This window comes from Oratosquilla oratoria, chromosome 17, assembly GCF_046742065.1.
Source record: "Oratosquilla oratoria isolate Oo_2021 chromosome 17, ASM4674206v1, whole genome shotgun sequence".
Classification (NCBI taxonomy): domain Eukaryota; kingdom Metazoa; phylum Arthropoda; class Malacostraca; order Stomatopoda; family Squillidae; genus Oratosquilla; species Oratosquilla oratoria.
The window spans coordinates 27,857,014-27,871,980 of record NC_134793.1 but is presented as its reverse complement, the minus strand read 5'-3'; the positions used below and the strand labels follow the sequence as shown (position 1 = coordinate 27,871,980).

Genomic DNA, 14,967 nt, shown 5'->3' with positions numbered 1-14,967 from the left:
GTGGCGCCGACGCCGGGATTACAATCACCAAAAGTTCAGAAAATGGTAAGAGGCGTAGTAGTAGAGAAAGGTGGAAAAACGGAAAAATCTTTAGTGGGAGGTAAACTGAAATGAGAAGATGTAGTATAAGAGAAAGAAAGGAAGCGAATTTTAGTCGAAGAAAAAAGTAAGTGTAGATGTTTGTGCGTGGGTCGTGGCTATGTTCGTGAGATGTGTGTATGTATCTTACGGGAAGTGAGTAGAGTTCACTTCCCGCGTGTAGAGCGCGTTCCTGTTTAGCCCCAGGTAAGGCCTGAGCTTTTCCTGCTTTTCCCCAGGTTGGGTTTGAGAGTCGGTAGAGTTGATCCAGTGGCGGTGCGAGGGGGGGCAGACGGGTGGGTGTTGTATTATCTTTCTCCTTCCAATCACAACTCTGAAAGCAGAGAATTACGTGACTGGGAATTGTGTGTAAATGTCAGAAGTGTAAACCCGCTCGCCAGCGTCAGCAAAGAGGCCAGCGTGTGGGTGCGGGCCGGTTGGACAGAGAGGCTCCCCAATTCCTCTCTGTCGACCAGCCGGCGATCAGATGAGGGTTCTGAATAAGAGTTGGGTTGGGCTTCTGCTAAGCCAGCGAGCAAGTGTGCGTGTGTCTCTTTTCTTCCAAGCACTACTCTGAAAACAGAGAATTACGTGACTTGGGAAATATGTGTATTTGTCTTGGTGTAAACCCGCCTGCCGACGTCAACGAAGAGGCCGGCCTGTGCCAGACCGGCAGCAGCAAAGGAGATATATCTCCTCGCCACCACCGGCCGGCGAAGATTGCTGGGCGCTTGTTGAGTGAGCTGGAGTGGAGAGACGTCCGACCTTTATGAGGTCCTTTTAAAGGAGGCTGGTGGGAACCCCGGGACCTTTCCCGAGTTTCTGATTGGCTGTTGCTGGCTGGCCTGGACGTCTTTGCGAACTACGTTTGCCAGCTACAGCGAGTATATAGGCCTAGCTCGAGTAGCCAAGTTTAGAAGGGCACAAAAATGGCTCGATGACATATCCGAGAGGTGCAGTGAGCTTGGCCTTAAGATATTACCGCCAAAGACCAAAGCCATGTGCTTTGGCGGCAAAATGCCCTCGGCAAATAGGCTACTCCTACAAGGGTATGAGGTAGAGTGGGTAAGAGCACATATGTATTTTGGCATATGGATAGATTCCGGGCTGTCATTTAAGACAGAGGTGGCCTACCTCCGGGAAAGGGCCCTTGCCCGGATCAATGTCATGAGGTCTTTGGCAACCAGAGAAGCCGGGGCCACCAGTGCTGTTCTCAGGACCTTTTACATCAGCCCAGTGAGACCACTGATGGACTATGCCAGCGCTGCCTTTGCTGGCCTTCATAAGAACCAGATATCCAAGATAGAGGCAGTACAAAATCGGGCCCTGCGCGTCATACTTGGTGCACCACCATGGACCCTGGTTGCCAACATACAACAAGGGACGGGAATACTACCGGTCAGCGCCAGGATCTCGCAACGTGTGGCCGCCTTCGCTACCAGAGTCATCCAAAAGCAGCAGGACTCCTTCCTACAGCTCAATGCAAGCGGAAGAAATTGCAGTGGGACTAGCACTGGCCTACGCCCTCAACACCCACCAAAGCCACGTTGTAATACATACTGATAGTCTGTCATTGATTCAAACTATCAATAAAGACATACATCAAGACTATGTGCACCTAATGACTTTTTTTGCTGTTTCAGATCAGGTCCCTCCATGAGCAAGGACAGTTAGTTGTCCTAAACTTGATTCCCGGACACATCGGCCCGCTGGGGAACGAAGAGGCAGACAGTGAGGCGAGGAATGCAGCGGCCAGTTACTACATGGACGTCGGTATTGGTGTGCTCCCGAGTCGGGCAGGGATCTTGACCATTGGTGGAAGAACACTGACCCGGCGAGAGTTAGAGAAGCACAAGCTGATGGCGCCTAGGAGACCGTCAGCCCTGTGATACAAGATGACGTCCAACTACGAGAAGCTTGCAACAGGAATGCGCCTCTCCAGGGCGCAAGATGTGGTCCTTCATTGCCTTCGGTTAGTGTAAGAGGCCGGTAGATAGAGGTAGACATTTAGGTAGATAGAGGGGTAGGAGGAAAGGAATGTGAATTTTATAGTCATTTTATATTCGGTTGTTATGAAACAATGGCCGAATAGGAAGTGCAGAGTTGCATATTATAAGAAGTGCAGAGTTGCAGATTCTAGCCTACCGCCTGATATTTGTAAATATAGATTAGGATATCGAAAGGTGCTGATGTGACTAGATGTAAACACAGAGCTCGTTCTGTTTGCGACAAATTGCTTGCGTAAACAAGAATTCTAGTGAGTGTATAACAGTCTTTCTGATTGGAGAAAAGGGTGGAGGAGAAAAATTATTGGTGCATGGAGGTAAAGTCACGCCCTAAAAGGGTGGCACTTATTTGTAACGTTCAAAGTTATTGGATGAATCAAATAGTGACGCCTGAGCAGAGGCAGCTTGGTGGGATGTAAGAGGATCCCTGGGGGAATCCTCTGGCGTACCTAAGACCATACGTTGTACCAGAATTCGTGAAGAAAATGAAGAAGAGTTTAAGTTCAATTTAATTCACCTTCGTTACTGAGTAATGGAAGTTGACCTGATGCATAAGTTACGGAAGAGGCATGGGGCCTACGGAATAATAACACAAATGACTAAATGTTAGTGGCAGCGAAGCTAACAGTTAGTGCTAGCTCCACAGGTACTAACACTTAGTCACTTATGTTATTCATCTGTAGGCCCCATGCCTCTTCCTTCTATTAAGCATGTTTCCACCAAAGCTTCTATAACCAGTTCGTAATGTTTCTTGATGGGATGAATTAAAAAGGAGATATAGTTTTCTTCTCATCTTCTGAGTAATTACACTTGGTTATTCAAGCTACACCAAGGGACTCCCGCTTGGGATCCTTGTACATCCACCAAGCCAAGTCTGCTTCGATGTCACTATTTAATTCATCCAATAACTTTGAACGTTACAAATAAGTGCCACCCTTTAAGGGCGTGACTTTACCTCCGTGCACCAATAATTTCTCTCCTCCTTCACCCTTTTCTTCAATCAGAAAGACTGTTACACTGTCTCAAGCAATACTGTTTACGCAAGCACTTATGTCGCAAGCGGAACGTGGCTTAAATGTTTACATTTCGTCATATCAACATTCTATCCATACCCTAGCCTATGTTTACAAAACACCAGACGGCAAGCCAGAATATGCAACTCTGCACTTCCTATCGGCCATTGTTTCAAAACATCCAGGTAATAAAATGAATACTTTTTCCACTACCGGCCTCTTACAGTTAGGTTATCGGTGTTTCTGGGAGATGACGGGACGTCATGAGGACTGCCAACACTGCGGCGCGGTGGGGACCAATGCGGCGCCGTGCACGATTGAGGACGAAGACTTCCTGACGGAATTTGAAGGCCAGAAGTGGGAAGTCGGGTGGTATCCGAAGGAAGGCTAGCCCTTTTTGAAGAACAAAGTCGATTGCTACAAACAGACCATCAGAGAGGGGGGTGAGGGAGAACTTTGACCTTGAAGTGGAGCGCTGGATTGAGGAGGGAATCTTGAGTCCCTGGAAGGAACCAGTGGAGGGCGGAATCCTGCCCTTGATGGCAGTGGTACAGCTAACCAAGAACAAAGTACGACCGGTGTTGGATTTCCGAGAACTAAACCAGTTTGTGAGGTGTCATACTGGCGACGATTTTGTAGACGTGTGCAGCGAGACCCTACGCAGGTGGCGCCGAATGAGGGGGTCATCCGCGGTTGTAGACTTGCGGGCGGCTTACCTGCAAATTTACGTGGCGAAGAAACTATGGAAGTATCAGCTAGTAAAATACAAAGGTAGAACTTATTGCTTAACCAGACTGGGGTTTGGGCTCAGCTGGGCCCCGAGGATCATGAGAATCCTGAAGACAATACTGGAGAAGACTGAAACGATAAAGAAGAGCACCGACTCGTACCTCGATGATATACTGGTGGACGATAGTGTGGCATCAGCGTCGGGCGTAGTGGAACATTTGGCTCGGTACGGATTGATAGCGAAGGAGCCGGAACCGTTAGAAGGAGGAGCAGTGTTGGGACTGCGACTGGAAAGGGACGGGACCGGAAACCTGCTGTTCAGGTATGGCAACGAGATCCTGAAGGTTATGGGTGAAATGAGCAAACGAGAGCTCTTCTCCCTCTGTGGCAAAATAGTGGCCCTCAACTATCGATAAATACATGCCCCATCGATAGTGGATTACATCAACCGCCAGCCGCCTCCTGTTTTCTCCCACGCTAAGTTCCCCCGCTGAGTGCGGACTGGGGGGAGGGACTATTGAATGACATCGGGCGCACGCTCTCAACGGCCGCTGGATTTCTTCCCTTGATTTATTCGGGTCAACCTTCCTTGCCGGGAACAATGACCTATCGACCCCTAGGTGGTGAGTTCTATATAACCCTTTCGCGCAGAGGGACCCTGCAGCGCACACCTCAAGCTTCTCGTCATGTTCTTCCTTCGCATCCGCTTTGTTCATCCCCGACGGCACCTCGCTCACCCTTATATTCATGCTGAACTCGTCTATTAACTCCCTTAGGATCCCAAGACGACGCTTCATAAGGACCTCTGCAGCCCCCTTCTTACGTACTCTCTTCTCAGCTATCAGCACTGAGTTCATCCACCCCGCTACTGTGGCTGAGTCAGTTCTGATTTCGGTCTCATGCAGCCCCCATTTCAGCGCTAAACTGACTCCCTTTATAGCCGCGTCCAACTCTGATACATTCATGGGATGGTAGTCATCCTTTTTTCGCTGCCACGCTCCATCTTCGACTACCACGCCTCCTATCTCCAAGACGACGCCTGTTGCTATGCTGTTAGCATCGCATCACACTATGCCTCGGCCCTGTTGTGGTGCGTTCCACTGTCCTCTCACTGGATCATCATGTTTCATCCGCTGTACGACGTCACGTATCATCGTTAGCGTGCCCTCATCAACCTTCTCTTCCCAATCCTTCGACCCTGGCCGCCACGGAGCCAACCGGCGATCGGGTAGTGACAGAGCGATTTGCCATACAGGGAGAAGAGCTCTCGTTTGCTCATTTCGCCCGTAACTTTGTAACTTTAGGGATCTCGTTGCCTCTCCGGTCCCGTCTCTCTCTAATCGCAGTCCCAACACCGCTCCTTCCACCGGTTCCGGCTACTTCGCCACTAATCCGTACCGAACCAAATGTTCCACTACGCCCGACGCTGATACCACACTATCATCCACCAGTATGTCATCGAGGTATGAGTCAATGCCATTCTTCATCGTTTCAGTTTTCTCCAGTACGGCCCTCTGGATCCTCGGGGCTGAGCACAGCCCAAACCTGTATCCATCACTAACCATCACCCACCACGCACGTGATCCACAGGCTTGCAACATAGCTAGACTCCCCTTCTTGCTAACCTTCCATTTCCCACAACATACCCCTAACGCAGCATATTTCATGACAAACAAGATAGATACCCAATGTCACCAGACTAACCTATTAAAATCCTTTATTATAACTGCCCTAGTATATTACGCATAAACTAACATAGATATAATATACCTAACAATATCCACTAACTATAGGACAAACCCTCATATATAAACTGACCCTAATGCATAGAATAGCGAGACTAACGCCTTTGCTTACAGTAACCTACTAACAACCTATATAACCTTTAACACCCATGTCACGTAGGCGAGAGGCTGGGTAGGTCACGAGCCTACTGGCCAGTCGTCAGAGCTGGGTAGACCGAGTAGGCTGCCAGCCTATTGAGCCCTAGGTCAAGGCCTGCCACTTTTTGTAATCTGCCCACAGGGCCCATTTGTACCTTATCATATTTGCAAACCAGATTTGCCTCAATTGTTAATTAAAAGTAGAAAACTCCCGTTTTGGAGTTTATCTCGCCCGCATTAAGTCCTCCTTACGTAACCAACAAACCTATTTAACGGTTACACAACCTATTTAACGGTTACACTAACCTAACCAACGGTTACACAACCTATCTAACGGTTACAAACCCCAGTCTGGTTAAGCAATACGTTTTACCTTTATATTTTACTAGACGGTATTTCCATAGCCTTTTCGCCACGTGAAACCGTGGACACTCCCCTCATTTGGCGCCCCCTGCGTAGGGTCTCATTACATACGTCTTCAAAATCATCGCCAATATGACACCTCGCAAACTGGTTTAGTTCTCGGAAATCCAATACCGGTCGTACTTTGTTCTTGGTTGGCTGTACCACTGCCATCAAGGGCAAGATTCCACCCTCCACTGGTTCCTCCTAAGGACTCAAAAATCCCTCATCATTCTACCGCTCTACTTCGAGGTCAAAGTCGTCCCTCATCCCCTTTCCGAGAGTCTGTTTGTAGCAGTCGACTTTGTCCGTCAGAAGAGGTGAGCCTTCTTTCGGGAATCACTCTGCTTTCCACTTCTGGCCATCAATTTTCGCAAGGAAGTCTTCGTCCTCAATCGTGCAAGGTGCCGCTCTCTCGACAGGGTGGAGCTTCGCGGTGGCACTGCCCTCCACGGTCCTCATTGCCATTCCTATGTCCACTTCCGGCCTTTATCACACCCACACCCACACCCACACACACTTCAACGAATGGACGGCTTAGAAGACGTTCTGAAGAAAACTGAAGTCTGTGGATCCCAACGCAAAGAGAAGTGCCTAGTGTTTTTACAGGGTGGGGGGGAAATTGCTCGTGGAGTAGTAGGAAAGTAGGGAAAGAGGAAAGGGGGAGGGATTACTGAGGGAAATGGAAGGAAATGAGGAAGGAGTAGACTTGGCCCAGACAGACAGGCGAAAGGTAAACAAAAGGCCTCCCGACGACGACGAAATGTCTAATAAAAATGTAAAGATTAGAAGTATAGATAAGAGCAATACAGTAGAAAGTGATGAGAATATTTTCAAGGGATTTAAAGAGGGTGGGGGGACACAACCCCCCCCCCCCCCGACTGACAAGACTAGAGGAGAAGGTTGATAAGGTGATCGAGGACTTGGAGAGTAGGTTAGGTCATATGAACACCATTTTACAAAGGGTTGAAAGATTGGAAGAACTAGAAAAGGCGAATATAAAAACTTAACTGATGAAATAGAAGACCTAAAAAGACACCTAAGAGAAGTACAGGTGGATCAAGAGGAAAAGAACAAGAATAGTAAACAAAACAGAGACACAATAGCTAAAGAAACTAAGAATTGGAAAACAACCCAAGAAGGAAATAAGGTTTCATTCACTGACATAGTCAAACAGCAATTGAAAGAACATACTGAAGACTCAGTTATTAAAGTGATGAGACAAAAGGAGAATATAGTAAGAGATTTAGCAGACAAGAAGAAATGTATAATTATATTAGGAATGGAAGAGAAACACAACACAGATAGAACCACAAGAATCAAAGAGGAAAATGAAAAAGTAAGCCAATTACTAGAATCAGTTCAGGAAGATGAACCAGAAATTATGAAACAAATCGAAGAGAAATTTAGACTCGGAAAGTATAGCACAGACAAGACCAGCAAGGGGGTGGAGTTATGTTCCTGACTAAGAAGGATATAAATGTGAAAGGTGTCATATATGGAAAGAATACAGTAGAGATGATTATGATAGATGTGGAAGACAGAGATAAGAAGAGCAGAAAATTTGTGATAAATTATGTGCCTCCAAAAACAGCCTCATGGGAGGAGAGTGAACATAAAAGTATGTTAGAGGACACAAAGATAACATTAAATAAAATAATGGAAGATGGAGGAAGAATAGTTATGATGGGCGACTTTAATTGCAAAGAAATCTGCTGGGAAGAAATGACAGTAAAGGGTGGAGACGACTCATGGGGAAACGCTCTACTTGAGATGATTATTGACCACACAATGACACAATGGATACAAGAGAACACTAGGTATAGAAATGAAGAAGAACCATCGAGACTAGACTTATTAATTACATCTGAACCTAGAATAGTGGACAAGATTGAATATAAAACACCAATAGGTAAAATTGACCACATATTGATTGAACTGGAACTTAATGAAGAAAAATATATGAAAAGAAATGAACAATATAGAAAAGGAAGAATGATGTATGAAAAAACAAACTTTGATAAAATAAGAGAATTCTTTCAACAAGAAAACTGGGAAGAAATATACAAAGAAGAAACATCAGTGGAAAAGAAATGGAATATTTTGACAAAAAAATTACAAAAAAGGAGTGGAAAAGTATGTCCCAAGACAAAAACAAGAAAAAGAATATGTAAAATGCTGGTACAACAAAAGTTGTAGGGAGTTAAAAGACAAAAGAGACAAAGCCTGGACCAGATGGAAAAAAGACAGAAGACCTGAAAAATGGAAAATATATACCTGTTATAGAAATGAATATGTACAAAAGTGCAGAGAGGAAAAGAGAAAATATGAAAAAGACGTCATAGAAAAATGTAAAGATCAACCAAAACTATTCTACAGATTTGTAAACAATAAACTGAAAAACAAACAGGACTTGGAGAAATTAAGATAAGGGGGAGTTGAATACACTGAGGAAATGGAAATGGCGGAAATTATGAACAAACATTTTAAATCAGTGTTTACAAGGGAGAACATACAACCTGAAGAGATTGAATGGAAAGAGAAAGTCCCCCCTATAGAAGAAATAGAAGTATCAAAGAATGAAATATTGATACACTTGAGTAATCTTGATGTCAGAAAATCGCATGGACCAGATGAAATAGCAAACTGGATTCTGAAAGAATGCAGGAATGAACTGGCAGACAAAATACATAGCATAATAAGCAGTTCCTTGAAAGAAGGAAAAGTTCCAGAAGATTGGAAAAAAGCAAATATAGTACCTATATATAAAGGAGGAAATAAAGAAGAACCTACCAACTATAGACCAGTCTCTCTAACAAGTACAATAGCAAAAATTTGTGAAAGAATTATCAAAAATAGATGGGTAAAATACTTGGAAAAAAACAACGTACTAAATCCAAGGCAATTTGGATTAAGACAAGGACGATCATGCGTCACCAATTTAATATGTTTCTATTCAAGGCTAATAGATATAATACAAGAAAGAGATGGATGGGCTGATTGTGCATTTCTAGACCTAAAAAAAGCTTTTGACAAAGTACCACATAAGAAGTTGCTTAAGAAACGAGAATCTGAAGGAGGAATACAAGGTAAATTACTAAATTGGATGGAAGACTTTTTGCAAGAAAGAAAAATGAGAGTAGTGATAAGAAACCAGCACTCAAAATGGAATGAAGTAATAAGCGGTGTCCCGCAGGGAACAGTTCTGGCCCCAATAATGTTTGCTATATATATTAATGATATGGATGAAGGAATTGAAAGCTATATGAGCTTCTTTGCAGACGATGCAAAACTACTGAAAAGAGTGAAAACTGAAGAAGATTGTGAATCACTACAGAGAGATCTAAATAAAGTACAGGAATGGAGTAGGAAGTGGGAGATGGAGTTCAATACAAAAAAGTGTAGTATAATGGAATTTGGAAAAAGCAAAAACAGAATAACAGGATCATATAATTTGGGAGAAGAAGGAATAAAAAAAAGTAGAAAATGAGAAGGACCTGGGAGTCATTGTTATGAATAATATGTCACCTGAGAAACATATAAATAAGATTTTTGGAGAAACTTATAATTTAATAAGAACAATCAAAGTGGCATTTACATACCTGGATGAAGAAATGGTGAGGAAAATCCTAATCACCCTGATAAGACCAAGATTGGAATATGCAGCAACGATATGGTCACCAAGTACAAAAAAATGTATAACAAAACTTGAAAGAATACAAAGAGCAATTACAAAACTGGCACCAACACTCTCAAAACTATCATATGAAGAGAGACTACAAAAACTTGAACTACAGACACTAGAGCAAAGAAGAGAGAGAGGAGATTTGATAGCTATTTACAGAATCATGAAAGGCATAGAAATTACTGATAGAGAGAATCTGATAAAATGGGATGACAGAAATACAAGAGGACACGGAAAGAAAATAAAAAAAGACAGCTATAGAAGAGATTTGAAAAAGAACAGCTTTCCTCACAGAGTAATAGACAGTTGGAACAAGTTAGATGAGAAAGTGGTGTGTGCAAAAACAATACATGAATTTAAAAATTGTTTAGATAAAATGAGAAATGAAGACGGGATCCCACGAGCATAGCTCCCCTTCCCGTAAAATACAACTAGGTAAATACAACTAGGTAAATACACTTCAACGAACGGACGGCTTAGAAGACGTTCTGAAGAAAATTGAAGTTTTGTGGATCCCAACGCAAAGAGAAGTGCCTATTGTATTTACAGGGTGGGGGGAAATTGCTCGTGGGGTAGTAGGAAAGTAGGGAAAGAGGAGAAGGGGAGGGATTACTGAGGGAAATGGAAGGAAATGAGGAAGGAGTAGACTTGGTCCAGGCAGACAGGCGAAAGGTAAAAAACGGCACCCCGACGACGATGAAATGTCTAATAAAAATGTAAAGATTAGAAGTATAGATAAGAGCAATACAGTAAAAAGTGATGAGAATATATTCCAGGGATTTAAAGAGGGTGGGGGGACACAACCCCCCCCCCCCCTGACTGACAAGACAGGGAAGGGAGGGAAGGTGAAAGAACTGTGGAATTATGAGGCTACAGAAGCACTCCTGCAACTTGTCAAGGCAAACTACACGCGCCTAAATGACAAGAAAACTACAAAGGCCGTTGTGTGGAAGGACATCACCAGAGTGTTGCAGGAATTGGTAAGTTATTATGTAGGCCATGTGAGTTCATTTTCTTATTGATATTCGCCATAATAATCTGTTAGTAACCACAATTCATTACAGCTGGAGTATCACATTTAATATATTTTTTTTCCTTCAGGGACTAGCAGGCATCCAACTGCATCACATTGAGGTATTAGTTAAATGAAAACTGTTATGCTGTATGCATGTCTATTATGTAAGCAGTGCACGTAATATGTTCCTGTCTGGATGGTGCCTACCACCAATGATGCTTTTCTGTATGTGGCATATGCTATGTGTCAGGTCCTTATGTTATAATGGGTAGCCTCTCAGTGTTACCTGCCTTTGATATTGGGAAGCTGGTTGCCAACTGCTTGATTCGTACATGATTTTGTACATGCACGTATGAATACTAATAGCTTTTTAAGTGACAGCATGGGTATGGTAACTGGATTCTGTATTATAATTTTAGTGCTTCATCATTACTTCATTCCATTTTCCTCCTCAAGGTTAAGGTACCATCATCATGAAGCATCACACTGTAATTCACAGTGTGATCTGCATTCCAAGACTGTAGTGCCCCTGCTCTATGTCTGTGTTTTGTATGCTATGAACCTAAAAAATTTCTTCACATATTTTTGGTTTAAAAATGGTTAACCAGACCATTACTTTATGTGCTTCCCAATTAATGACCTCTCTCTGTCAAATGTGTGTTTAGGAATCCTTATGATGAAAAGATGCATGTATCAATTAATATTGAAAAATATTAATTCCACTTTGACTTTTCCCCCAAATTAGATCCCAGGCGTGGAACTGAGACAAGTTGAGGGCAAGTGGCGCAACCTCAAATCAATATTCCATCATTATGAGGACTACAAGAAGGCAAGTGGGAGGGGAAAGAAGACTGAGCCACGATTTTACAATCTCCTGTCTTCAATTCTGAAGAATTGTCCCCTGTCCCGGCCAGATCTGTGTGTGTTGGAGGGCACAGAAGTGGGTACTAGGAGTGTGGCAGAAATGGAGGTTGACAACCCTGTGGAAGAAGACCCAGCCACACAAGCCTCACCAGTGTTAAACATTCCAGCCACTCCAGGAGCCACTCAAGCCTCACTACTAGACCCTCAGCATGGTGAAGCCTCGCAACGTGCCCCAACTCCTCCTCAAGCATCACCACCAGATCCTCAGCCTGCTCATGCCTCACAAGCCCCACAGCCTGCTCCAGCCACACGTGAGGAGCCACCTGCAGCCCGAGGGAATGTCCCACCCCCAAGAAGAACAAGAACAAGAACCAGAAGCTTAAGACCCTCTGCAGATAGAAAGGAACTGTTATTGTGCGTGAAAGATATGAAAAATACACTGAAAACATCTAGTGATAAACAACAAAACAGTATGGCAGAACTAAAAGAACTTTTGTCTTGCATTGCGGTATGTGATAGAGAACGCCACAAAATGGACATGGAGATAAAGAGGGAGAGGTTGAATATCCTAAGATTAAAAAGAATTGAATTAGAGCGCAGACAAAACAATGAGTGATTTTGTAATAAAATATAATACCAAATAACTACATGGTGACAAATGACTATAACACAATGTTTTGACTCTCTGAACTCCTCTTCAGGTGTGATGTGGCACATATAATTGGATGTACTGGTGCTTGCATTGAAATGGTAGAATGGTAGGTTGGAGAGAATGCAGAGGGCAATGGAGGCAGGAAGGCTGTCAGAACCGGTAACTGAAGTCACCCTTGTGGTCTCTGACATGTCAGAAAGACTTCAGTTACTGGTTCTGACACCCTTCCTGCCTCCATTGCCCTCTGCATTCCCTCCAACCTACCATATGAACACAAGCAAAAGTACATCCAATTATATGTGCCACGTCACACTTGAAGAGGATTTCAGAGTGAGTCAAAACACTTTTACAAAATTTTGGGAGGCACAATCAATAAAAACCATGTACATATATGTGAATTTTGTATATTTTTGTAACATAAAGAAATGTAAAAAACAATATATTTTGGCTAATTATTGAAACCCTAAACAGTCATATTCCAGGTTGCTTTTACTTTTTCCTGTCACTCACTGTAGCATTGCCACTATTGCCTGCCTTTTTAGCACACCAGCCTGGTCTTGTGGCAGGGCAGACAACAATGAAGAACTGAAATACTCAACAGCGTTATCCACCAGCCCTTCCCTCTCGAAGATGTTAATTTCATCAGGCTGAGTTATTGATATGTTGTGAAGAACACAGCATGCTTTTATTATTTTAGGTATCCGAAGAATATCGGCATCTACATGCTTCAATCGTCGAAACCTACCTTTTAAGAAACCAAAAGCATTTTCAATGGTAACTCTTGCTTTGGAGAGTTTAGTATTGAAGAGAATTTGTGCTTGCGATAAGTTTCCAGAGTTCTTAAATGGTACCATTACATGCTTTTGGACTCCAAAGGCAGAGTCTCCTACAATATGATATTGTGGTGATGGGAAATAATTTACGTCACCGTTTTGGATTTTCTTATAAAGTGAAGTTGACTTTAGCACTCGGCTGTCATGTGCAGATCCCGGGAAGCCCACTTGAATGTAGGAAAAACTTTTATTAGGCAAGCAAACTGCAAGTAAAATGACACTGTGTTTTTTGTGTTCTATCAACATAATCGGCCTGCGTGGGTGATGGAGCTTTGATGTTAATGTGGCATCCATCCAGAGCCCCTACCACACCGGGAATTCCTCCCATTTCTTGGAATTCATGTGCAATTTCAGAAATTTTAGGAGGAGTTGGCCACAAAAAGACATCCTTTCCTGCATTGCAAATGACATCAATCAGTCTCTGGACACAATCAAACACTGTACGTTGTGACACACCAAACATCTCTGATATTTCCCTGTAGGTACTCTGCGTTCCTAAATACCAGAGTGTAACGTACAAAGCTTTTCTTGGACCCAAATAAAGGCTGGATCCTGAAGGGTTCAGACCGTATGCTTCATGTATGAAGTCCAAGATGAGGTCAAAAGATGTCCTTGTGAGGCGAAGGTTCCGGAAGAAGTCCATCTCGCTCATGTTGTCCAGGATGTCTGCCAGACCCTCCTGTTTTGGATGGTGTTCCCTACAATACAAATGCGAACCAAATTAGTATACTGTACAATTGACCTTAGTAGCAGAATGAGGTTATGCTGAATTTTACAATTAGTATTGGTCGACAATAATTACCTTTCCATGAAGTCACAAGCTACTGCTGCTACTGCTACAGCACCCACATCTGCCTCTGGCTGCATCTCTGTCACGCTTGCAACTGCCAATAGAGGCATCATAGGTCCTGATAGAAGAGACTGGTTTTCGTCATCTTCCATATAAGTATCAGAGTCGGTGCTGCGGTCCATTGTCTCGTCCCTTGGCTCAATTCTCGTAGTCTGGCTTGATGGTCCCACCACGGCTGCTGTCTATGTTATGATCCGTACGACACTTTTTCTGAGACGGTGCGAGTGAGGGTCGTCTGGCAGCACAGTAAGTCGTGTTTACCAAAAACCAGCCAGAACATCAAACAGTGTTTGATATTCTGATGCGCTGGTAAAAACGCCTCTAATTGGCAACACCGAGGAGAAGCGAATATGCTCGGAATAGCAAACACGCACTCTGATTGGCTGGAAGGTATTGCCATTCCTATCACATTCAATAATTACAATTCTGAGGCCCTAAGGATTATGATAATTGTTTTATATGAAAAGAAGATCAAAGTAGTAACTTGTTCCTGGCATTAGAATTCAAAAGAATTGTCCATAAGACTTTAAATAAATGGTTGTGTTGTCTTGTGATACGTCAACACTGTTCAGACCTATGTCTAGTGAGGGACGTCCGTGTCAGTTCATGTGGTTGTGACTTGTGACTTTGTCTTCCAGTTATGTGAACTTGGTGTAGTTTATGCTATATTTCCGTATAATACTTGCTGAAAAATAAGAATTAAAGGATTACCTTATTGCTGTATGCTATTGACATCCGTATTAAAGCAAATATATCGGAGAAATGATTTGTTTTGAAATGCTGCTGAGATAACACGAACATTGCGTACATCATGGACGCTCTACTGCTGTGACTGCTAAGATTTCATTCCAACCATTCATCCCCAAAATTTCCACCAACATGGAGCGAGAACTGTAAGTAATGAATGAAAAGTATTTTGTTATCTCCTCTTATATTATTACAGTAAATAGTTTCAGC

General features: G+C 43.3%; 1 protein-coding gene across 1 annotated transcript; it reads left to right on the top strand.

Moving 5' to 3' along the window:
- The first annotated feature begins 4,427 nt into the window (after positions 1 to 4,427).
- On the top strand, positions 4,428 to 12,452 carry LOC143034250 (uncharacterized). The gene is made up of 4 exons (XM_076200187.1): positions 4,428 to 4,449; positions 10,583 to 10,776; positions 10,898 to 10,930; positions 11,557 to 12,452. Exons 1-4 carry the CDS (start codon positions 4,428 to 4,430, stop codon positions 12,289 to 12,291), a joined length of 984 nt encoding a protein of 327 aa, XP_076056302.1. The 3' UTR covers positions 12,292 to 12,452.
- The last annotated feature ends 2,515 nt before the right edge of the window (positions 12,453 to 14,967 follow it).

Excerpts from the sequence above, each read along its gene's own strand:
- LOC143034250 (XM_076200187.1), top strand. The coding sequence starts at position 4,428 with ATGACCTATCGACCCCTAGGTG. Across the intron at positions 4,450-10,582 it reads GACCTATCGACCCCTAGGTG|AGGGTGGGGGGACACAACCC; the intron begins GTGAGTTCTATA and ends AGGGATTTAAAG. Across the intron at positions 10,931-11,556 it reads TCCAACTGCATCACATTGAG|ATCCCAGGCGTGGAACTGAG; the intron begins GTATTAGTTAAA and ends CCCCCAAATTAG.